Here is a 25,978-nt window from a genome sequence, read left to right on the forward strand (position 1 = left end):
TAAAGAGCCTTAGGCAATGCTGTAACATGGATATGAACTTCAAGGCAGTTTTGCTGTATAAATGGCAAGACTTGCAAAAGCAAAAAACTGCCTTTGATAGTGGTTTTAGAGAAATAGAAAGAAAATTAAGTAACAAAGAAGAATAAGAGAAAGGAGGAGAGACAATGGGTTGAATCAACCTTCCAAAACCATTCAAGATAATCAACTTCAATTGAGGAGGTCCATGGAAGGTGGAAAGGCTTCTGGTGCGATGGGCATCTATATTGGTCTGGATCTGCTCCTCACACCAACCTAACAGTACATCCCAACTGCACATCGGGAACATCCCAGCCTCACATTACATCCTAGCCGTATTTGTATGTTGTTATTAATGGGGAGATGTTCCCAGTGCAGTGAGATGTGTTGTAAGGTTGGTGCCAGGAGCAAATCTTGATTCTATGTGTTGTTGCCAAAGATGGGGTCGAGGGCAACAAGGGACTTTTGCTGGTGTCTGAGGCCGACGGGTCTGACCTATAAGCAGGAGAGGAGTACACGTCCGAGGCCCCGGGTGTTATCCCTGGGGCCGAGACTCCGATGGTCAAGTTAGCTAAGTGGCAAAGAGGGGTCAGACCAGGCTTGAGACGAGGGCTCAGAGCTTGGTCCTTAATGGCTAAAGAGAATTCTCTTGGGATTCTGAATGCAAGAGAGCAAGTGTCTTTACCTTGAGATGAGGACCCCCTTTTATAGTTGGGCTTGCCTTGGAGTGGTTGGAGGCAATTGGAGATGTGTGACCAGGATTCCATCTGGTTGATGCCATGTGGTGCGACCCGAGGCCTTCCAAGTACACCTACATCACTTGCCCCCTACTCTCGAGGCCGTAGTGGTCGAGGTCGGATGGTGTGTTGGGCAGAGACCTCGGCTTCGGTCGAAGAGAGTAGGAGGAAGTGATGTAAGTGTACTTGGCAGGCCTCGGATCGTGCCATGTGGCATCAACCAGATGGAATCCTGGCCGCACATCTCCAACCAAGGTTCAAAGGCCGATACGTATCGTTCTGGGACCCCTCTGATACACCCCTATAGTGGGTGTATTGGGGGTCTAACCGGTTCAGGGGGTGGAGCCCTAAACTGGCCCCCTGAACCGGTTTTAGAAAAAAAATAAAAGAAAGTAAAAAAAAAAAAAAACAGTATTGATTCGCCCGTATCGATATTTTGAACCTTGTCTCCAACTACCTCCAACCACTCCAAGGAAAGCCTAGCTATAAAAGGGGGTCCTCATCTCAAGGTAAAGACACTTGCTCTCTTGCATTTAGAATCCCAAGAGAATTCTCTTTAGCTATTAAGGACTAAGCTCTGAGCCCTTGTCTCAAACCTGGTCCGGCCCCTCTTTGGCACTTGGCTAACTTGACCGTCGGAGTCTCCACCCCTGGGATAACACCTAGGGCCTTTGACATGTACTCTTCTCCTGCTTAGAGGTCGGACACGTCGGCCTTGGACACAGCGGAATTCCCTTGTTGCCTTTGGCAACTATGTACTTCTATGCCTTCTTCAAGAACTTTGCCTTGTTCTTGGGTGAGGTCTTGGAGATGGACCATTTTAGGGGTTCAGGCCGAAGGTCGTTGGTAGCTGCATGCATGGACACCGAGGGATCAAGGTCTCTTACTTTGAGCTCTTCCCACTTGAATTGGTCAATGTATGTCCGAAGGCTTTCTTCGCATTTTTGCTTGATTGACATGAGGGATACGACAGTTTTCTAACACCGTTGGCTACTGATGAAGTGGGAGAGGAAGAGGAAGAGGTTGGCAAACTAGTCTTGGGAGTTGATGGACCGAGGGGGGAGCGTGGAGAATCATCTGCGTACTTCCTCCCTTGAAGGTGGCTTGGAAGGCTCGGCACATTAGGGTGTCGGAGTACCCATAGAGGAGCATAAGTGCCTTGAAGCTCTCCAAGTGGTCATTTGGATCTGTGCTCCCATTGTAAGTCTCCAGAGAGTGGGAGCCTTGAAGTGAGGTGGGAGCAACTCCGAGGTGATAGAGTCAGTGAAAGCGTCCATCCGTGTGGACGAGGGATTCTGACTAGTGGAGGCATCACCTCGGCCTTCCTTCACCTACTGGATTTGATCTTGGATGGCGCCTATCTGCGCCTATACGTTGCCAAGGCGTCGATCGATGGGGGCCTGGGTCTCATCCATGTTCTCTCTTACGTGGAACGGGTCGGCCCCATTTCCTGAGTGCTTGGATATCGGCAAATCCTGAGCCTTACGAGCTCGACGGTCATTGAGAAGATCGCGAAGATCTGACACTGGTGGGGAAGAGGCGTAGTGTCGACCTCCAGTCCTCAGAGGAGGGTTGTAGTGGCTAGAGCGCCTGCCATTGTCCCGGTTCCTCTTTGTGTCGTGATGATGGCGGTCGTGGTCCCGATGGTTATCGTGGGACCCCAATGGATCACCTCTCCGGCTAGGGAGCTAAGAGGTCTTCGACGGGGGCTTGTTGGCCCGCCGACTGCTGCTGTTGGACGTTTAGGGGTCAACCTTTCCTTGGCCAATCAAGCGCTGGCCCAGTGGTGTATGAGCGGAGCACCCACTGTATTGCCCCTGGCTTCTGACGAGGCAGCCTCCTGTTGGATGCCCCACCTCGTCCAATCTTTGGGCTAAGTTGTCTAGCTTGTCAAGGACCAGCTTGAATTGGTCCATAGTAACCAAGTTCTGAGCATTCTAAGTGTGATCTTGCTTATCAACCATGTCGGATACTTAATTAATTAAGTTGAGTTTTTCTTTTAGTAGTCGATCAAGACTACAGTCAGTCTTGAATTCCAACAGATTTTGGATTGAGAAAAGTAGAAAGAGGGAGAAGAAAGGAGAAGCAGAAGTACACAAGGGTATTGAAAGGAGGGACAGATCGAATGAATCTGCCGCCGCCACTCTCTCAATATTTATAGTTTATGTTCACTAAATGTAGGAAAGGACAGAATTGCCCTTAATGCTTACATGGCAAATAAAACAAATAAATAACTGAGATAACAAGTTGTCTAAGATAACTACCAACTAACACTGATAAACTAATCAAAGGTTACATGTGTTGTAATACGAACACAGTGGGGACCATAGCCGTGGAGCCCACATCAGTGTTCTCTACACTCCCCCTCAAGTTGGGAATAGATATTTGTCATTCCCAACTTGAATAGGTCTGCCTCTAACTTCTTCCTTGGAACGGCCTTGGTGAGAAGATCTGCAAGTTGCATGTTGGAGGTAATATACGGGGGACACACTTCTTGTGATGAAACCCTTTCTCTGACAAAGTGTCGATCAACTTCGATATGTTTAGTTCTGTCATGCTGCACCGGATTGGGAGCTATATTAATAGTCGCCTGATTATCACAATACAACATTAAGGGCTTCTCATAAACAATACCCAACTCTTCAAGTAGTGACTTCAGCCATAGGATTTCAGCCACTCCGTTAGCCATTGACCTGTATTCAGCTTCGGCACTAGAGCGGGAAACAACACTTTGTTTCTTACTCCTCCAAGAGACAAGGTTACCTCCTACAAGGGCACAATATCCAGAGGTAGACCTCCTGTCATCAGCACTCCCAGTTCAATCAGCATCTGTATAGACCTCCACCTTCATGTGATTATTGTTCTTGAACAGTATACCTCTACCTGGGCATCTCTTCAAGTATGCTAATATTCTCTCAGCTGCAAGAAGATGTGTAGTTCTAGGGGAATGCATGTACTGGCTGACAACACTGACTGCATAACTGATGTCTGGTCGTGTGAGACAGAGATATAGGAGCTTTCCAACCAACCATTGGAACATAACTCTATCTTCGAGAGGCTCTCCGCCCTCTGCACTGATCTTGTGATTCTGTTCAATGGGTGTATCGGCAGGCTTGACACCTAACTTTCCAGTTTCCTCCAACAGATCCAGAACATACTTCCTTTGAGAAATAAAGATCCCCTGTTTAGATCTAGCAACCTCAATACCCAAAAAATATCGCAGTGCACCAAGATCTTTCACCTCAAACTCTTGATGAAGGAGCTGTTTGAGGGACTCAATCTCACTATTATTATTCCCTGTCACTACAATATCATCTACATATACAGCAAGCAAGGTCAAAGAAGAGTTTACTCTTTTAACGAACAATGTATGATTTGATTGGGTCTGTACATAGCCGAATTTTCCAAGGGCTAGTCTGAATCTATCAAACCAAGCTCTAGGGGATTGCTTAAATCCATACAATGCCTTATTCAGTCGGCAAACCTTCTTACCTGTATCTGTATCATAGAATCCAGGGGGCAACTGCATGTAGACCTCTTCCTGTAAGTCTCAATTCAGAAAGGCATTTTTAACGTCCATCTGGAACAAGGGCCAAGAGTAACTTGCTGCAAGGGCTAATAGAACTCGAATAGTGGTCATCTTTGCTTTTGGAGCAAAAGTCTCCAAGTAGTCTATACCATAAGTCTGAGTAAACCCTTTTGCAACCAACCGGGCTTTGTACCTTCCAATGGAGCCATCAGCATTATGTTTCACAGTAAATACCCATCTACATCCAACCGGTTTCTTTCCTCTGGGTAGGTCAACTAGCTCCCAAGTATTATTTTTCAAAAGGGCATTCATCTCAACTTTCATTGCATCTTTCCACTCTGGAACTGATAAGGCTTCTTGCATTGTTCTGGGGATAGGGATATCGGCAATGGAAGTGAGATAGGACCTGTAAGAGGAGGCGATCATAGGATAGAAACTGGGAAATGCAGTGAGTTGTGGATGTGGTGCAACGCAGTTTCCCTTTACGGACCGCAATAGGGAGGTCAAGGTCATCTGAAGAAGGAGAGGAAGTAGCAACAGTGGAAGGTATCTCAGTGGGCCCTAGGACTGTAGTACCTGGATCTGGATCCGCAGAAGGAACTGGAGCTGGCCTGGACTGCCGATGACTGAGATCAACCTGCCTGCATCGCCTGTGATAGACTTTCAACTCCTGATCCCTCTGACAGCCCTCACCATTACAGCCTTCATCACTCAATGGAATTGGTAAAGGAACAACCTCAGATGAGTTAAGATGTTCTACAATGTTTGGCAAGATCACAACTCTCACATCTCAAATTTGACATCTCAATAGACTCAAATAAAGTAGGAAACAAACTCTTCAAAGACCGAAAAGATAAATGACCTAATCGATTATGCCAAGGCATAACCGGACTCACAAACTGAGAAACAAAAGACTTCTATCCACTGGTTCTTTCCAATGAGAACTTTCTCCAAGCAGATAGATCCCATTCGTCTCACGGCTAGTCCCAATCACCTTCCTCGTCTCCAAGTCCTAAAAAACACATTGGTTAGGGAAAAAGGTTACTGAACAGTTCTGATGTTTGGTAATACTACTGACTGAAAGCAAATTAGTATCAAGTTTAGGAACATGCAAGACTGAGGATAAAGAGATAGTATTAGATAACTTGATGTCACCCTTGTCAGAAATGGGAACAGGAGAACCATCAGCAATAGATACTTTATCTCTACCAGAAGTTAAGTGATAAGTAGTGAACAATGATGGCAAGCTAGTCATATGGTCAGATGCACCTGAGTCTATTACCCAACAGTGTTTAGTGTTACTTGGAGCTGAAGCATGATAGGCTGAGGCCCGAGTACCTGAATGAGCAAATGCAGATGTGGCAGGGGCTGATGGTGACTGAGATGACTGAGCTGAATTCCCAACCTCCTTTTCCAACTGTATTAGGGCAGCCCGAACAGCAGCTAAGGTATCTAGGGGCGTGCCTTTTGTGCCTGACGAGGATGCAGAATCAGTATTCACAGCGATATGAGCATTACCTCTTTTATTCTCCAGTTTTGTTGGGACTAAATGAGGGTGAGCTTCCAACATGTATCTTTCGTATGCTTGGGTTTCTTGCAATGTTCACATACCAAATCCCGTTTATCTTCCTTTCTCATGTGCCTTTCTATATCACCCCCAGACTTAGGTTTAACTGCTGCCAGGGCTGGGGGAAAGGGCTGATGTTGCATCATAACCTTCCTCCCGGTCTCTTCACTATGCACCAGGGAGTATGCTTGAGAGAGGGTCACACTGTCTCTTGTCAATATCTGCTGTCTCACAATGTCATAATCTGAATTCAGGCCAGCCAGAAATTCAAACACCCTATTAGTCTCGACTTGCTTTCTATGGGTCTGTGCATCTTTTGGACTTTCCCACTCAAGAGTCTCTAGATGGTCAGTTTCATGCCACAGGGATTTCAAGATAGAGAAATAAACAGAGACTGGTTTCTCTCTTTGTTTAAGATTATTCACCTCACACTTCAGTTCATAGGCTCTACCAACATTAAGGGGTTGGGAGTAGGTCTCTTTCATGACATCCCATTTCTCCTTGGCTGTCTTTGCCCACAAGTAATTTTGGCTGATATGTGGCTGCATAGAGTTGCACAGCCATGTCATAACCAAGTAGTTCTCCTGAACCCACGGTGTATACATCGGGTCCTCCTTGGAAGGTTCTTTCACATCTCCCAATAGGTAGCTATGTTTTCCCTTTCCCCCAATAGCCATCATGGCTGATTGGACCCATTCCAAGTAATTGGATCCGTCAAATCTCACAGTTGTAATCTGAAACGCAGTCTCAGACATACTACCAGAACTATTGTTCCCAAAAACACCTTCTCCCTGATTTTTGAACTCCATTCTTGGTCAAGAATCAGTAGTTAAGAACTATCAGGGTTACTACAATAGAAAACAGCACTTAAACAATCGATCACAATCAGAAATCTGTATGGAATCAGTTCAGATCTGATCTGAAACCAATCGGCAACCAGAATATATGCAGTCCGATAACAGTTCTCACCCCCAAAACAGGCTCGGAAGCCAAAAACAGGTCTGAAACCCACTTTGAAAGCAATCTGTAGTGCTGAAGCAGAATTAAGGTTTTAATCATAGGGTTAGGAAGATCTTTGTGAGAACATAAACAGTGCTCAGCCGCACTTTCCAAAAGAATTCACAGTCAAGTCTAGCCGTAGGGTTAATGACAAACCCTAAAAAAAACTGATCACCTCTGAGAGAAAATAGGAGAGTTCGACCGCTCCTCCTAGATAGGTCCAACTATCTTGACTGACAGCAATCTCAAGGGAAAAATAAAGACTTACCCAGAGAACTCTGATCGCTACCTTCAATCGTGGTCTGAACCCTAACCTTCTCTGATTCTTCCTGATTACCAAAACACTCTGCAAGCCTCGACAAGTCTTCGAACAGCTGCTAAACTTTTCTAGTAACCTCCAAGAATCAGCCAACGAACAGTCCTTTGTAAGCTTCCAGCCCTAGACAGTTCTCATGTGGTCGGCTGGACTAGACTCACATGAGAAACCCTAGATAGGCTCTGATACCAAGTAGTCGATCAAGACTACAATCAGTCTTGAATTCCAACAGATTTCGGATTGAGAAAAGTAAAAGAAAGAGGGAGAAGAAAGGAGAAGAAGCAGAAGTACACAAGGGTTTTGAAAGGAGGGACAGATCGAATGAATCTGCCGCCGCCACTCTCTCAATATTTATAGTTTATGTTCACTAAATGTAGGAAAGGACATAATTGCCCTTAATGCTTACATGGAAAATAAAACAAATAAATAATTGAGATAACAAGCTGTCTAAGATAACTACCAACTAACACTGACAAACTAATCAAAGGTTACATGTGCTGTCATACGAACACAGTGGGGACCACAGCTGTGGGGCCCACATCAGTGTTCTCTACACTTTTTTCTTAGGGGGAAGTCTTGAAAACGTTCCCACAGACGGCGCCACTATGTATTGGGCAAATTTAGTGGCCTTAAATTTGCTGATTTTTGTGGTCATTGGGAGGAGATTGTATGGAACAATAGTTTTGCTTTGTAATGCACTGATTTTTAGACCTATCAACAACACATGAAAACCCGTGGCCCAATCCGATAATCTTGGATTCGGATGGGGTAGGATGTCATATCGGATCGGATTCGGATGGTGGAAGTAGAATAGAATCTGATTAAAAATTGGATTGAACTCAGACGCACCCCCATTCGATCCAATAAAAATCCGAATATGATATGATATATATATATATATGAATATATTTTATATATACTTTTATACATTAGTGTAATAAATAAAACCTCTTAGGGGTAAATGAGGAAATCTGTTCCTCAAATTCCCAGTCAGCCAGCCCTAAGCTCTAAACACAATACTTGAATTAATCGATATTTTCTTCTTGCCTAGGTTTTCTTCTTTCTCGTCACCACTTTTCTCTCCTCTCTCGACTCTCACTCTCTGCAACAACCAAGTCTACAACTCTGCATTCCCCTCTCAACTCTCGTTGTCATTCTTTATTCCGCCCTTTTCTTCATTCTTGCCATTCCCCTCTCTTCAGCTGTAGCCTGCAAGTATTTTTATTCTCCCATTCCCCTCTCTACAACTGAAGTCCGAACACAATACTTGAGCTAAACGGTGGACTGATTCGACTGAAGAGTGAATCTTGTCAGATTGAAGCAAACGAAAACGACAAGAGTGAATCTAGTTCTCCCAAACAAACGGCAGACCAGCATATTGAAGCAAGCTACCACCGTCGAATCTTCTCATTCTCTCAACTAAACAAAAGCGGCAAGTTCCTTAATCCTTTATTTAGCTAAACATTTATATTGGTGTTGGAGAAATCAGTCGAAGTCGGATTAAAATATGAAATCCAAAAAATCCAATCGGATTTGAACTCAAATGCTTTGCACACAATCCAATCAGATTTCGGATTGGAGTCACATGCAGCTAACATCTTGTCAAATTGAACTTGGATTTAGATGAATCTGATCTGATTACAGGCCTACTGATTTTATATTCAGGGATGTAGTTTCCCCTTTTTATCATTGTGTCCTGCATTGGAAGCTCTCCCCCAACATTGGGGGAGACGTTAATGAGATTTTATACCAAATGTGGTTCATCATTACCATCCAAGCCTTATCCCAACGATATAGGGTCAGCTACATGAGTCCTATTTCGCCATTTCGTTCTGTTTAATGCCATGTCCATTGTTAAATTATTAGCATTCAAAACATTTTTTACTACAACCAACAGTCTTCCCCCACCACTCCTAGCCCCTTCAACTTGCGACAGATCACTTGCCAAAGGTCTTCTATGTGTGTGACCAAACCATCTTAGTGTGTGTGTATATATATATATATATATATATTCAATGTCAGGGAGTTGATTGAATTCTGTAGGTGTATAACTTGCTCAATTTTCTAGCTTGAATGAAGTGTCTTTCGTTGTTGTCCTTATTCTCAATCTCACCTTAATCTTCATCATCATTTGAGCCTTAATTCAGCTATTGAAGTGGCTATTGATTTCCAATATCTATGCATTTTACCAAATTGTCACCCAAGCAATAGGTTTATGGTTTCTGCTACTGTTAATGTGATTGGGATTAATGAGACACTGGTAACAATGTTGCGAAGATTTGTTAAGAATGCTTGTAACTGATTTGGTACTTGTTCTTTTTTTTTGGGTAAAGATTTGGTACTTGCTCTGTGTGTTAGACAGTGTATGCCCTTAGCTCCAATCAGAATGTACATTATGACATTTAATGTAAATGAATAAAGTACATATTTGATTCATGTTATTGTGGTGTGTTTCTGTGTAATACCCTTAAACTGGACACATATGAGACTCGTGTTAGTTTAGAATCTTCACAGTCATTGGATAGATCTGGGGACATTTATCCTGCCAAGGTTGACACTGATGTGTCGCCAAGTTGGTTGGGGTGGCTTGTCTCAGCTGCCAGGGTGAGACCTGAGGTACATGCAGTGTGGGTTTTCTTGAAACACTGAACCGAACCAAATTCCAGTATTGCCCTGGACCTTGGAGATAGATGGGCAAAACTTGAATGTTACACCTGACCCCTAGACTCGATTATGGTATTGCGCTAGGTGTCGGATTGGACTATCTTTGATATGCCAATCAGTGAGATCCTTAGAGGGGGTCAAAATCTGGGTATGTTGGAACAGTCCGAGAATTCATCTGAGTGGGTGATCATAGTGATAGGATCAGTCCCTTTGTCGGACAAAGTGAATGATCGGGGATGCACTCTCTCTGATGGAACCCAAAACTACTGGCAGTCGATTTCAACCGTTGAAATTTGTTTTGCAAAATATATTTATATATATATATATATATATATATATATTGTGGTTTCAAAATGTTTGCAAAAGGTTTTAATTCCCGAGATCCATGTGAGTAGAAAGTGCAGCACTGTACCTTGCAGCCGAGGGAGAGGTCCTCTCTTGTCGGGCAGTGTTTGATCATTATGGGCTGAGAGGTTAAGTGTAAGACCATTGAGGGTAATACCTGATGGGCTAATCTTGCATCTGCCCACAGTTCATGGGTTTTTATATGGTGGCTTGACCCAATGACCATTTAGTGTAAATGTTAGACCCATTAAGAGCCCATGGTGATGGACTCAGGGGCTCAATGTCTCCTACAGTGAATTCGGCTAGGCCTTGTAACAGAGGTTGGGCTGAACCCATGTGGCTGATGTGTAGATCAATGTTTGGGTCTCACGCCATACAAGGATAACCAACTGGACAGTAGATTGAAGGGCTAGTGAGCAGATAGGCTTAATGGGCCTAAAGCCCAATTCGAACTGGCTTAATGAGATTAATTAAAAGAGGGCGGTTCTAGGATTTATATCAGCAGATAGGATAAGGGATTAACCCTATCCACTCAAAGAGTCTAGATCCAAATAAAGATTTGGATCAGGAAACTCCTAATTAGATTAGGAAGGCTGATCTTTATCTGCAGATAAGATAAGGGATTATTCTTATCTCTTAAAGAGAGTCCAGATCTAAATTAAAGATTTGGATTAGGAAACTCATAATGGGAGTAGGAGAACCTCTTTTTAAGGCTATAAATAGAAGAGCAAGGTGAACCTCTTGATCATCTAACAGACTGCTGAATTCCAGAGAGAGACAACATAGTTTGACTGCACTGTCTCCTTCTCTCCTGCTTTTGTTGCTATACCAGTTCGATCTCCACCTGTGGGAGCGATCAAGAAGGGTTCTTGATATTACCTTTTGGTAGAAAAGGTAATCTAAAGTCGTGCTCACTAGCCCTCCATCACATTCTTGCTGAAGAATTCGGTTCTTGCTGAAGAACCGTCCTGTTGATTCTGTTTCATCTTGCACCGTGTCATCTTCGGTGGAAGCAGTCTTTGGATTTTTCCTTGGGCGTGAACACCTTCATTGGAGGTTATTATTACTTCGTATTAGGTATAACCCTCCACTCCCTTTTGGTTTCAGATCTGGTCCGGTTTGGTTTCAAGATTGATCTTTGAAAATGCAGTTTTCTAAAATAGGGAATGTGATTCCCACATGGGAGAGAGAGAAATTTTTGAAATTTCGCCCAACCTTCCTGCAGGTTTCAGCCATCCATATGATGGATCTCTCATCCCTTCACTGTGGACGAATTTATGCATCACTTATCGCATACAGAGATAATGATTATATGAAATATTTGGATTATTTTAGACCAGGCACTGAGGGGCCTGGCAATATATTACCCATTACGGAAGTTAGGTCGTTAGTTCGTTTTGCTTAGCTGTACAGTTTGTTATCCAGCTGGACTTCACCTTGTATTCTCTCTATATATATATTCTCTCAATAATCAAAAGGAATATATAGTTTTCTCTCCTATGTTCAGTTTTAGATGGAATATACAGAGCCCATCTAAAACTGAACAGAGGAGAGAAAACTGTATATTCTATTTGATTATTGAGAGAATATACATAGAGAATACAAGGTGGAGTCCAGCTGGATAACAAACTGTACAGCTAAGCAGAATGACCAAATGGCCTAACTTCCTGTAATGGGTAATACAATACACCTAGCTTTGCAATTAATAAGAATAACCAATTTGCCTCTTGTTGTTTATGCTGTTGTCTTATATAATATGTTTCTATTCTATGTTGTAATTAATCCCATACCATCAATTGCAGGTGTCAAAAGACATTCGTGGCAACAACTCCATGCAGGTGTCAAAATAGCTGCCCGATATTAATTTTAGTATGCATTGTTTTTGTTTTTCTGTCTTGTAATCTAGAGATGAGGAGTTGCAGCAGTTGATTTGCGAACTGAGGTTAGGACACTGAGCCCATAGTGTGTTGTTTTATTCTGTCATTGAACTTTAACTGGTCCAAGAGTTTTTCAAACTTGGTCAAGCCAAAATTGGTTTAGTTAATCGTCGCCTGTGTGCTTTGATGAAATGCACTGTTGCCTTCTCATACTCTGCAACTTTGCATGTGTGGTCTTCAAGTAGAAGGTCCTACTTCAGCTCACAAGCATGAGTTCAGCCAACTCTAGTATTTACAAACTTTAGGAGTAATGTCCCACATCAATAGTCTGCACAACTGAGTATAATCATGACCATGTCCTCCAAAATTTTGAGAATGTCAAGGGTTAATGGTTAAGGATGCAATCAGAAATCTAGAGTCAGACAAGTCTCCTGGACTAGATGGTTTGACTAATCTTTTCTATTTAAAATGTTGGGACTTTATCAAGCATGATCTTCTGAGTGTGTTTCAGAACTTTCACAGTTCGGCATCCCTACAGAGAAGCCTGAGATTGCTGGAGCTACAAACTTAAAAGACTTCAGGCCCATTAGTCTTCTAAATAGCTTCTATAAGATTCTTTCAAAGGTGTTGGCTGAGAGGATGAACAAAGTTCTATTGAATGTAATTTCTGACAATTTGTGTGCATTTGTCCTTGGTAGACAAATGTTGGATAGTGTCTTGATTGCAAATGGGCTAATTGATTCTAGGAGGGATGGAAAACCTGGTCTGATCTGTAAATTGGATATTGAGAAGGCCTATGATCATGTCAATTGGAGATGTCTGGATTTTGTCTTGGCAAAGATGAATTTTGGTCAGAGGTGGAGGAACTGGATAAAGGTTTGTGTCACCTCTCCAAAATTCTCTGTCCTCGTTAATGGGCATGTGGCGGGTTTCTTTGAAAGCTCTAGAGGAATTAGACAAAGGGACCTTCTCTCCCCTTTACTTTTCATTTGTCTGATGGAAGTGCTCACTCGATTCAGTAAGCTAACTGCCTTCAGGGATGGTTTTGAAATCTGACGCCGGGGGGGTGGGGGTTCACATTCTCCAGTTTGCTGATGACACTCTTTGTTTTATTGATGTTGCGCCTTATCAGTTGGAAGGGATGCTTGGAATTCTATGCTGGTTTGAAGTTGTGACTGGGCTGAAAGTAAATCTAGGGAAGAGTGTTGTCTTCCTTGTCGGCCAGGTTGATAACCTGGAAACCTTCGATGAAGTGTTGGCCTGTCAGGTTAATTATCTCCCAGGAAAGTGCCTGGGGCTCCCCCTTGGAGCTTTGTGTACTTCTGTCTCGATCTGGGAATCTGTAATTGAAAGGACGGAAAGGAAGTTGGCTTCTTGGAAGGCCAAATACCTCTCCGCTAGAGGTAGAGTGACACTTTTGATGGGTACTCTCTCAAATCTCCCCACTTGTTCCCTGCCAAGGTGGGTAAAAATTGGAAGCTTTTCAGAGGAATTTCCCACTGGGTAGGAACCAGGTGTGCTTGCCTATAGAGGAAGGAGGTCTGCGTTTAAAAAAATTAAAAACTTTTAATACTGCCCTCCTGAGTAAATGGTTGTGGAAATTTGGAACTGAGAGGAATGCTTGGTGGAGTCTAATTGCAGCTAAATTTGGGGTGGATTGGGGAGATTGGAGGTCTTTGGACCCTCTGTAGAATTGGGTTTGTTCTCTATGGAAAGGAATTCTTAAATCCCTCTCGGTTTTCTCAACTGGGTTAGGTTTTAAAATTGGTAAAGGAAACAAACTGAAGTTCTGGAAGGGACCCATGGTGCATGGATATCCCTCTTGCAGAAGCTTTTCCCCTCCTTTATATCAGTGTGCTGCAAACCCTGAAATCTAGTTGCCGAATCCTATGATATGAGTGGTGCTCCATCTCCTGGAGTCCTCTATTTAGGAGAAATCTTTTTGACTGGAGCTGGAACCGTTTGTGGAGTTCATGCAAGTTCTACAGAGGCAAAGCATTGTAGTTGATTTGGAGGATGATTGGAACTGGAGGTGGAGTGCGTATGGTGTATTCTTAATCAAGTCTGGCCTCAAAGCTTAGTAAGACTGGGGTTGCTGACTTCCCAAAAAGACAGGTGTGGAACCCAATCTGACCTTCCAAGGCAAACTTTCTTGTGTGGGTTCTGACTGTAAACAAGGGTCTTTCAAGAGTCAACCTGGATAGGAGAGGACTACAGATCCCTGATCTGAATTGTGGGTTGTGTGGACGCTGATTGGCATGAAGAAAAAGGACCTGCTCCGGAGCACCATACCTGTTCTCCTGCTGGAAGCTAACTGGCCTGAAGAAAAAGGGGAAGCTGATCTGGAGCACCATACCTACGGCTATTCTTGTGACTATTTGGTCTGAGGGAAACAGTCACATTTTCTGTAATAGAGCAAAAAATATAAATGACTTGATACAGATATCTGTTTGTAAACTTACATCTTGGTTGTCAGTTAGACCTGAGTTTAAGCATCAAAATCTATTTCAGATGCTTCACTCTCAGTCAGTTTGGAGTCTGGAATGAGTTTTTCCCCCTCTTTCTCCGGTGAGGTGTACCAGGAAGTTGTTGTACCCTTCTCTCTCTTTTTCAATAAATTCTTACCTTACCTTTCAAAAAAAAAAAAGAAAAAATCCAATTCCACCTATAGAGGTGGGCCTTTTGATTCATTGGAGTCCTTGGCATTAATCCAAGCTTTTAGTACCATTAGCTTGTAAAACAAGCTTGACAACAGTAGTTCTTTACTCAACTAAGGGCGTGACATCTGAAAGTACAATAATTACATTGGAAAACAAAAATTGTCAAATATCAATTTTGACCCCATGTATGAGAAATTTTGTTTGTGCTTTGAGAGTGTTATTGGAAAACAAAAATTTATAAGATTTATCTTTAAGATACGAGATAAGAGAAAACAAACACCCATTTTCCTCTTAAAGTTGTAAGATTCCTTTTAATAGGGATGCAAACAAATCAGATCGGATTCAAATCATGGTATATACGAATTCGATCCGATTCTATGAACAATAGATCCGATCGGATCTCACAAACATTGATTTGAATTCGAATCCGATGAGGAAGTCGGATATTTGGATCTAATCCGATCCGATTTAAATTTTTAAAAGAATTAATAAATTATTAAAAGAAAATAAAATAAAATATAATAATTTAAATAAAGAAAAACAAAAAATACAAGTATCTTTTCAACTATTTCCATCATATATATACATTTTTTTTATGAATTCCATCATATATATACATGTTTTGATAAAAAAACAAATAATATAACAAATTTACAAAAATGCAATATAAATAACATATATATATGTGTGTGTGTGTGTGTGTGTTATTATATAAATAAATAAATTGTTAGATAGTGTTGAAGGAAGGTTAGATCCTTCATATGGATGGCCTAACCATGCTAGATGGTTGGGCGAAATTTCAAAAATTTTCTTGCAACCTTCGAGAATCGCATTCGTAGTTTTAGAAAAACTGCATTTTACAAGGATTGTTCTTGCACCAAAACCATACCAGATTTGAAACCAAACTAGAGAGAGAAGTATACCTTATATGGATTCCACAAATGTAGCTCCCAAAGTGGTCATTCACGCCCAAACTGAATCCCAAAACCAGCCTCCACTGAAGATGGCACAACTTGGAATGAAGTCAGTTCAGCAATGCAGTTTTCAGCAAAACTGCAATCCAACTCTTTGGATCATACAAAGGGAGGTGAGCACGAAATAATTATAATATTTTCTTGCAAAAGTCAGAAATCAGAACTGTTCAAGATCAGTCACAAGATGGAGAACGAATTAGGGTTTTGGGGGCAGCAAGAGTAGAGAGAGAGAACTGAAAGCAGATGTGTAACTAGAGCAGTTCGATCTCTCCTTTTATAAGCCTTAAGTAGCACCACTCCTAATCGAATTAGGAGGTTCCTAATCCAAATCTTTATTTGGATTTGGCCTCTCTAAGTGGATAAGACTTATCCTCTTATCCTAATGGATGCTCCAAGCCCTTATCTAAACCCATATTCGCTCAACTCAAATGATTGCTTAAACTGTCATGTGACCACTTGATTAATCCAATTAATCATGGGCGGCCCATTTAGCAAATGGTTCACGTCCCTAGGTAGTTACTGGCCCATTTAGGTTCAATTTGTATGGCGTGGGACCCCAACAATGACCTTACATAAGCCCACATGGGTTCGACCCAGCCTCTGTGAAAAGGCTTGGCCGAATTCATTGTCAAGTACAGTGAACCCCTAAGTCCATCAGCATGGGCTCTTAATGGGCCCAACATTTATAGTAAACCAATTTTAATTTTGACTACAAACCAAATGAACCCTTAGCTTTCATTTAACGCAGAAAACACTGGTAAGAGGCTAGTGTTTATTTCTATCAATTAACAGTTGTTTGATAATTCGTTTGAGCAGATAAGGAGGCAATCAACCTTGGACCTTCGAATATTTCGATAGCGCTGGGACCAAGCTATAAGAGAAGATAAAGACTGGGTTGATCCATTTCAAGGGAGCCAGATGCATCATGACCGTGAGAATGACTATCCTGAATAGACTTAAGACTTGTTGATTTTTCTTTTCTATTACCTCGTTATCTGTTCAACTATCCTTTTCTATAATTAATTCATTTTTTTACTAGCCTTTTTGTTTATTATTCTGTGGATCTTTTGTTCATGTTGTAAATGTTGAAAGTCCAGTTTAATTCCTACCTTAATTTTTGTACTTAAAGCGAGTCGCTTAAGCTCCAATGACAGAGATTAACACGAAAACTTTTCAGTTCATTTTGTTCATGAAATACAATAGCAAAGTCATTCTTAAGTTCATTCTATAAAAATATATATAATATTTTGATGCTTTTTAATTTAATTTATTTATACTACAATTGCAATTTGAGTTTAATTTGAATAATATAAATGAATCAAATTTGGAACTACCTTGGCTCTGATGATGCACGATCTGGAAGCTCCTAGTTAGAAGATGACATGGACCTTAGTCATGTAGCGAGTTGGATTAAGCTGCAAGACAGAGGATTAGAGCACCCAGGGCGGTTAACTTGGCGAGGTTGCTTCAATGCTTAAGTCAGTACAGTGTCATGATTGCGAGTTAGAATCTGAGTGCTAGAGAGCTTGGATGCAAGTAATCGCACGTACCTGGACCATGGAGGAGTTGATGCCTTTATATAATTGAGTTATTACAGGTTTCCCGGAACAGTTCCGAGATCTGCAGCCTGAATGGACGAGATCCGTTTCCGCTTTAGTTGGGGAGTAAGTATCAGTCAATGAACCTCATTATCACCACTCGATTTGGACAGGGAGAATATAAGGCTTGCCGTTATGCGGAATGATCCCGCAATATTTGAAGTCTGTTGGGAAGTTACTGGTATTTATTACGTGTCACTTCGGTTCTCAGGCCTCGAACTCGATTGGTTGTCGAGGTAACCTTATGCCGAGCTCCGCATACCATTGATTAGGCTTCCCTTGATGAGTTGTCATCCTGCATGCAGATCACGTCCACATGATTTTTATTTATTAGGTCGTGCCAAATTACTCCTCATCAATTGCCCCCACTCCTCGTAGCAGGGGTCCTAACCCAGCGTAGGGAGTTCACGACGAGCTTAGGTGGATTTGGCATGGAATCTAGGTGATGTGGAGGGTGAGTCCACATTCCTTTGTTTTTTCCTTTTGATTACGTTGTCCTTTTCTTTAATATGTCTAGCCTTAGCTTAGATAGCCTTTTAGACGGGAGCGGCGAATCCATTAGGGCTGAGGTGGGCACCTCAACTCAGACCGTGGATCCTAGTCCTACCAAGGTGGTCACTTCAGGATAGGATGTGGTCCTCAATCCGCCCGAGGTGGACTCACCTTGGCGGGAGCGAGAAGCTTCTGGTAAATTGTCTTCCACCTCCCACCGAGGTTGGCTGCCAGATAACTTCGGCCCATCAATAATAACGGCGGATAGGCTTCTAGCCTTAGTAGCCCGGTACAGACTCCCTATCGGCCTTGTGTATAGCATCCCCTTAGGCAACTTTCCTTAGGATCATGATCACAATGAGATCGTGGTCTTCGAGGAGCAGCTCGTAGTCGGTCTACGTCTCCCACTTCACCCTCTTATAATCGAGATTGTTAAATTCTTTAACATTACCATAGACCAACTACACCCGAACTCTATCCGTAATATTGTAGGGACCATTTCTCTTTTCCATGACTACAACCATCACCTTGACCTCGACGCCTTCTCTTCGATCATTTTCATTAAGAAAAACATGTCATGTGTTCTGCCCGAAGACAGGCGAACTTACTACTCTCCTTGTCCCGGGTACAAACTATTGCATGAGCTCCCTAATAAGGTTCCGGCCTAGAAGAGGCGTTACTTTATGGTTCGCAACACCGATGGGTGACCCTTCCCGACTCACTGGATGGCAGCCATCCAAGACCCCGACGTTAGACTGGACCTGAAGACAGGGAGGAGGTCCGATCTTGGGCAGAGCTCGGCTTGAAGTTCGAAAACATCGTGACCAAGGAGACGCTCGTGCAAGTCGGCCTAAATCCTCCTGGTAGGTCGCTACTTGCTGTACTTTTTCTATTCGTTTTACCTCGGTACTGTATCTGACTTAGCTCGTTTCTTGTTGCAGCTGCCATGGACGACATCCCTGTCGATGAGCTCTTCGGAAGCATGAAAAAGGGGAAGAAGAAGAAGAGAGCCTCCAAAAAGGCTCGCGTCGAGACTAAAGTAGCCACAATTGAGGTTGTCGTTCCTAAGCCCGAGCACCCACCTATCGTCGAGCAGCCTCTCGTAATCGATCTGGTCGAGGAGGACTCGGGCAAGGCCACCCCACCCCGCATACCCGAGGAGGCTACGTCTTCAGAGCCTTTTCCAGCGGCCGCCACTTCTTCGAGCAGCGATGCTCCAGTTCGGAGCATTTTAACTCTGAAGTTCGGCCTTCTCAAGAGCAAGGACGCGGTGTTTACTGAGGAGATCGCTCGTTGGGCCGACTTGCCAGTTGCTCAGCTCGGGGCCCGAGCAGCCACACACTGTATGGTGGTATGTTCTTGAACTAATCTTTCAAATTGTCTTGTACTTAGATTTTTTGTATACTGATACTCATTTTCTTCTCTTGGCAGGTGAACTCCTCCATCCATGCCTTGGCTTACCAGTCCGAGGTGAACCTAAAGTGAGCTCTCGAAGCCAAGGAGTCTTCCTGAAATGCCTACGTCGAACTAAACTTAGCTCGCAACGAAATCAACCAACTGAAGAACGACGCACGAGCTAAGAAGGAGCTGCTAACTCTGCTGATGTCAGAGAAGAATGAGCTCGAAGAGCGTAAAACAGCATTGAAGAGGGAGATCGAGAACCTCGAGGCCCACGTGAAGGAATGAACCGAACTCCTGCTTCAGGCGATAGAGGAGGCCAAGGTTAAGGCGGTTGAAGAGTACAAGTCATCAGTGGAGCTTTGGGAAAGGTTGGTCGAGGCAGGGACAGCAGGCTACTACAAGGGGTTCAAACTCAACAGGTGGTTGACCCGGCGTGAATTTCCCTACCTCGATCTCAGTGCTATCACCACGTCGAAGATCACCAAAGAGATGGCCATTGAAGCTGCCAAGGATCGGACTCTAGTGATGACGACCTGCTTATGTTAGACAGTTGTATGCCCTTAGCTTCAATCAGAATTATGTACATTATGAATTTATTGTAAATGAATAAAGTACTCATTTGATTCATGTTTTTGTGGTGTGTTTCTGTGTAATACCCTTAAACTGGACACTTAATGAGACTTATGTTAGTTTAGAATGTTCACAGCCATTGGGTAAGTCTGGGGAGATTTATCCTGCCAAGGCTGACACTAATGTGCGGCCAACTGTTGGGGTAGCTTGTCTCAGCTACCAGGGTGAGACCCGAAGCACATGCAGTGTAGGATTAATAGAACCTCTGAACCGGACCAGATTTCCAGTATTGCCCTGGACCTTGGAGATAGATGGGCAAAACTGGAAAGTTACACTTGACCCTTAGACTCGATTATGATACTACATTAGGTGTTGGATTGGGTTGTCTTTAACGTACCAATCAGTGAGATCCTTAGCGGGGGTCAAAACCTAGGTATGTTGGGACAATCCGAGAATTCATCTGAGTGGGTGATCATAGTGACAGGATCAGCCCCTTTGTCGGACAAAGGTAATGATCGGGGATGCACTCTCTCTGATGGAAACCAAGACTGTCGGCAGCCGATTTCAAGTGTTGAGATTTTGTTCTACAAAAGATATTTATATATAATGGTTTCGAAATGATTTGCAAAGTGTTTTAATTCCCGGGATCCATGTAAACGGAGGGTGCAACACTGTTCCTTGCAGTCGAGGGAGAGGTCATCCCTTGTCGGGCACTGTTTGATCATTATGGGCTGAGAGGTTAAGTGTAAGACCATTGAGGATAATACCTGATGGGCTAATCTTGCATTTGCCCACAGTCCCTGGGTGTTACAAGGTGGCTTGGCCCAAGGACCACTTAGGGTAAGTGTTGGGCCCATAGAGCCCACAAGATGGGTTTCAGGGGGTGCACTGTCCATAACAGTGTATTCGGCCAGGCCTTGTAACAAAGGCTGGGCTGAACCCATGTGGCTGATGTGTAGATCAATGTTTGGGTCCCACGCCATACAAGGAAGCCCAACTGGGTAGCAGTTTGGAAGGCTAAGTGAGTACATAACCTTAAATGGGCCTTAAGCCCATTTCGAACTGGGCTGATTTGATCAGTCAATTAAAAGGGGCGAATTCTGAGATGGATCGGCTGATAGGATTGAGCCTAGACCCTATCTACTTAGAGAGTCCAAGATCTAAATGAGATTTAGATTTGGAAGCCTCCTAATTAGATTAGGAGATGGCTGATCTGATCTGCAGATAAGATAAGGGTTATCTCTTATCACTTAAAGGGACTTCTAATCCAAATATGATTTGGATTAGCAACTCCTAATGGGATTAGGAGCTGATCCCTTTAAGATTATGAAAGGAGAAAGGGGCGGCAGTAGTAAGTGATTGACGTTCAATTTTCTTCAGAGCTGAAAATCACAAGAAGAGAGATTTCTGCACCCTGCAAATTCTCTCTTGCCGCCTCCTTCCTGCCGCCGCCATCACCTTCAGTTCGATCTCCAGTTCTTGGGAGAAATCAAGATCTGATCTTGATTTCAATCTTTTGGGAAAAGATTGGTTGGAGCTGTACTCACAAGCCATCCAGTTGATTCTTGCGAAGGGTCAAGTTCTTTTGGAAGAACATTGTTGATTCTGCTCCATCCTGCACTGCGCCATTTTCAATGGGAGCAGATTTTGGATCCTTCCTTGGGCGTAAACACCTCCATTGGGAGATATTGTTTCTCCATATCAGGTACATCCTCCCTCCTACTCCTCTTGGTTCAGATCTGATTTGGTTCATGGTTCAAGATTGATCATTGAAAATTTGTTTTCTAAAATAGGGAATTTGATTCCCTGCACAGATGGGAGAATTTTTTTTTTGAAATTCGCCCAGTCCATTCCGCAAGACTTGGGCGTCCATGTGATGGATATCCCATCCCTTCAGCTTAATGACGAGGGAGAGGAGACCGGTGCTGTCGATGACCATATGGAGGTAGATCCTCTTGCTGAAGTCTCCACTAAGGATGAAGAGCCCCAAACAAATTGAAGCCTCTTTTCTTGGAACCCCCCCTCTTTTGTAATGCTCAATGTTCCGAGCCTCCGAGCTCGGTTAATTGTAATCTTTCTCTTCTTTTTCTCTTTTTTTTTTGTACTTGAAGTTCTTTATCAATGAAATACAAGTGTTTTGCAATCTTTGTGTGCAAATTTTTCTAAGTGTAGATTACTCCCGAATTAGCGAGCTAAACCAAATATGAGTGAAATTTTTTCTAAGTATAGATTACTCCCTAGCTGACGAGCTAAACCAAATAGGAGTGAAATTTTTTTTAAGTATAGATTACTCTCGAGCTAGCAAGCTAAACCAAATAGGAGTGAAATTTTTTCTAAGTATAGATTACTCATGAGCTGGCAAGCTCGACACTAGTAGGAATAATCTAATCATCATTGTATGCCTGGGTGAACATACACTGTAGGGTACATACCTGACCTGTTTGTGCCTAGGCCACTTTGCTTTGCCCATGCCAAAGCGACTGGGTTTTAAACTACCTATGCCGAAGAGGCGACTATGACTTTTATCGTGCCAAAGTCTATTATTAGCTTGGCACCATAGCCCTTAGGCTTTTGGGTGTGGCTTATGGTCCTCTCTCCAGCTCGTTGTCTATTTGACCAATTTAGTGATTTCATGAGTGACTTATACTTGGAGTTGTGAACTCATACATAGTACATTCTTAAGTTGTCGATGTTCCATGCTCGAAGTACCAGCTTCCCTTCCAAAGTCTCGAGCTCGTACATGCCTTCCCCGTACACCCGTCTTATACGGTACGAACCTTCCCAGTTCGGTTTGAGCTTACCCATGCCGGGCTTAGCTTTTTTTTTTCGTAATCAAGCTCAAGCTTTCTCAAAAAATATGGCTTAAGCTTGAGCTTGGCTCATCAAGCCCAATGTTGAAGTTGGGCTTTGAGCCTTATATGAGGATTTGGCTCGAGCTCAAGATCTATGCCGATGGTTGAGTTGTGTTTAAGCTTGGGCCCAACAACACTAAGCTTGACTTTTTTTCAAGTCGGGTTCAAACTTTCTTAAAAACCTAGCTTAAGCTTGAGCTCGGCCCTTCAAGCCCAATTTTGAAACTAGGCTTTGAGCCTTATATGAGGGTTGGGCTCGAGCTCATGATCTAGGCCAATGGTTGAGTTGTGTATCTCGGGCCCAAAAGCACTAAGCTTGACTTTTTTCCAAGTTGGGCTCAAGCTTTCTCAAAAACATGGCTTAAGCTTGAGCTCAACTCTTCAAGTCCAATTTTGGAATTGGGCTTTGAGCCTTATATGAGGGTTGGGCTTGAGCTCAAGATCTAGGCTAATGGTTGAGTTGTGTTTGACTCAAGCCCAAAAAAGCACTAGGCTTGACTTTTTTCCGAGTTAGGCTCAAGCTTTCTCAAAAACATGGCTTAAGCTTGAGCTCGGCCTTTTAAGCCCAACTTTGAAACTGGGCTTTGAGCCTTATATGAGCATTGGACTCGAGCTCAAGATCTAGGCCAATGGTTGACTTGTGTTTAAGCTTGGGCCCAAAAGCACTAGGCTTGACTTTTTTCCAAGTCGAGCTCAAGGTTTCTCAAAAACTTGGCTTAAGCTTGAGCTCAAGATCTAGCTAATGGTTGAGTTGTGTTTGAGCTTAGGCCCAAAAAGCACTAGGCCTGACTTTTTTTTTTTTTTTCGAGTTGGGCTCAAGCTTTCTCAAAAACTTGGCTTAAACTTGAGCTCAGCCCTTCAAGCCCAATTTTGAAATTGGGCTTTGAGCTTTATATGAGGGTTAGGCTCGAGCTCAAGATCTAGACCCAATGATTGAGCTATGTTCAAGCTTAGGCCTGAATGTAGTGTTAATAAGGAGGCAAAGCTTAGTTTGTAAACATATCCATGTGCAAGTAACCATTAACCATATATGATATATGCTATTTGGGGATTTAACTTTTATGATATGCATAAAGCTCAAGGTCAATATGCATATATAAATTTGGCATTTTCTATAATTCTTGAAAAACTTTAAGAAACCAGAAACCCACATGAATTTAAACAAATATTAGTTTTCTAGATATTAAACTAGGGATGCAAATGGATCGGATTAGATTCGAATTGGGGATGTATCCAAATCCGATTTGGTTATATAAATTCTAGATCCAATCCAAAGGTATGATTGGACCTCACAGACATTGATTTGAAACTGAATTCGACTAAGGGTATCGGATATTTGAATATGATTTGGTCTGATTTAATTTTGAAAAAAGCAATAAATTATTAAAAGAAAAAACACAACAACTTATAAAAACAGAAAAAATACAAGTATTTTTTTAACTATTTTTCATCACATATGTACATGTTTTTTATAGAAAATACAGCAATTCGATTTTTCAATCTGATCTTATTATCTAGTCCGATTTAATAAAAAAAAATCAGGTAGAAGAATACTCGAATCTAACAAAATAGGATCAAATTTTGGACCAATCCATTTTGCACCCCCTATATTAAACTTTTTTTTGCATATTTCCAAAACTGTAAATTGAGCCATGCCACCCACGGCCCGTGGGCAAGGCACGCCACTATTATATAAATTTATTTATATATTATAATTATATAATAATATATAGTATATAATATATTAATAAAATAAACAATTGTATATATCAAAATTCATAAAAAATTTAAGATTTTTTTTTCAATTTTTTAAATAAACCTTTCATAGCTTTGGCTCGATCAACAGTCCGACCTGGCCTAAGGCTCGGCCCATGGACCAACCTGGCATGGGCCGTGAGTTGTGCCGTATTGACCCTCCAAAATATCACATAGGAGGGAGACATGGCCTAGGATGGCTCACGGTCTAGCATGACACGACCCACACTTTGCATGAGCCGCAAGCAGGCTGGGCCATATCGGCCCAGCACGACCCATTTTACAACTCTACATATTTGTAGGGAGGATAATAAAAATGTACCCCCTGAGGTCTGATAACTCACTTGGCCTTTAATAGCTGCAAAACATAGAGGCGTCCTGCCATCTTGAACTAGGCAGAGCCGTCTTTTGGAATCAACCCATTCCCATTCCCATGGCAAAAAATCTTATTAATTCAATCAAGGTGCTCCATTTTCGGATGCAAAGTGAATTGGATTCTCGGGTTTGGGCTCTTGATCCACACCTTTCTTGTGCAAAATCAATGCATTTGCCGAGCAGTCCTGCCGTGCGTACCGCCTAGTCGATTTGAGAATAAGAGGCGGAGGCCACGGTGTCCCCGACGGATCAGGCCCGTACCCGCAATATTTCATGTAGAGAAGAGAAGTCAGAAAGCGGAAAGCCCCGCAGCCGCAAAATCCAAATCACATCTCGCGCAACAAATCGTGTTCGTAGATAGTCAATTTTACGTTTGGGTCGTTAGTTTACACATTAAATAAATACAAGAAGTTTGTCTGTCTGTCTCTCTCTATATACAACACAACTACAAATAGTACAATCTTCTTGGATCCTGACCTGGGTAAACGATCAATTTTAGACGCCTCGACCCAAAGTTGCAAGTTGCTTGCTTCCTACTATTACGAATTTTACTTCTAATGCTCACTGCCCTTGGCTATTTACGAGTCGTCGGATTGGAATGTTTTGTCGTACATGGTTGGGTTGTCGATTTGTCATCAATGTGATTCTTCGCAAAAAGAGATATTCAATGTTCCCAATTCCCAATCCAATTCCAAAGGTTTAACGAGGCTTATCCCATGGGATTTATATGAGAGTATGACATTGTTTTTACTCTCATCAATTTCCATTAAAAGAAGTTTCCAAAGTGGAGAGACTGACCCCGCAGCCTCTCCTCTCCTAGTAACAATGGTAATAACAAGGGAAAATTTTCGATTAATATCCTATAATTTGTGTAAGTGGCACTTTGGTCATTGAATTTTAAAATGCGATAATTTCAATGCATGTCAATTTAGTATTTATTGTAAATCATTCGTCAATTGACATTTGAAAAGACATAAATGCTTTTGAGTGTCATCTAATTTTTTTATCACTCATCCAAATGTTGAAAAAAAGTGATCAGTCCCAATTCTTTACCTCTTCTATTCAAGAAAGTTGGGGTCACTAGAATACCCACTGAAATGTGGTCCCAACTTTCTTGAATAGAAGAAAAAAAAGATTTGGGACTATTCATTTTTTGTCAACATTTGGATGGTTAATAAAGAAACGTAGATGACATTCGAAGGACATTTTTGTCTTTTCAAATGCCACTCAATGATTGGTTAATAGTAGTAGT

At 42.4% G+C, this 25,978-nt stretch overlaps 1 protein-coding gene across 13 annotated transcripts in view; it reads left to right on the forward strand.

Moving 5' to 3' along the window:
* Window positions 1–18,889, forward strand: part of LOC104612579 (uncharacterized) — a 73,702-nt gene extending 54,813 nt beyond the window's left edge. For 6 of the 13 annotated variants that reach the window (XM_088894395.1, XM_088894398.1, XM_088894400.1 and 3 more), the window contains 2 exons: window positions 11,975–12,010; window positions 18,715–18,889. In XM_088894395.1, the coding sequence (XP_088750521.1) occupies window positions 11,975–12,010; window positions 18,715–18,759 (81 nt within the window). In that variant the 3' untranslated portion in view covers window positions 18,760–18,889. Of the gene's footprint in view, window positions 1–11,974; window positions 12,115–16,499; window positions 16,899–18,714 lie in introns of those variants that run through there. The other 7 variants (XR_737830.3, XR_016080223.1, XR_016080222.1 and 4 more) reach the window with 4 other exon arrangements.
* The last annotated feature ends 7,089 nt before the right edge of the window (window positions 18,890–25,978 follow it).

This window comes from Nelumbo nucifera, chromosome 1 (assembly GCF_055504915.1).
Source record: "Nelumbo nucifera cultivar China Antique chromosome 1, China Antique-T2T, whole genome shotgun sequence".
In the NCBI taxonomy this organism is placed as follows: domain Eukaryota; kingdom Viridiplantae; phylum Streptophyta; class Magnoliopsida; order Proteales; family Nelumbonaceae; genus Nelumbo; species Nelumbo nucifera.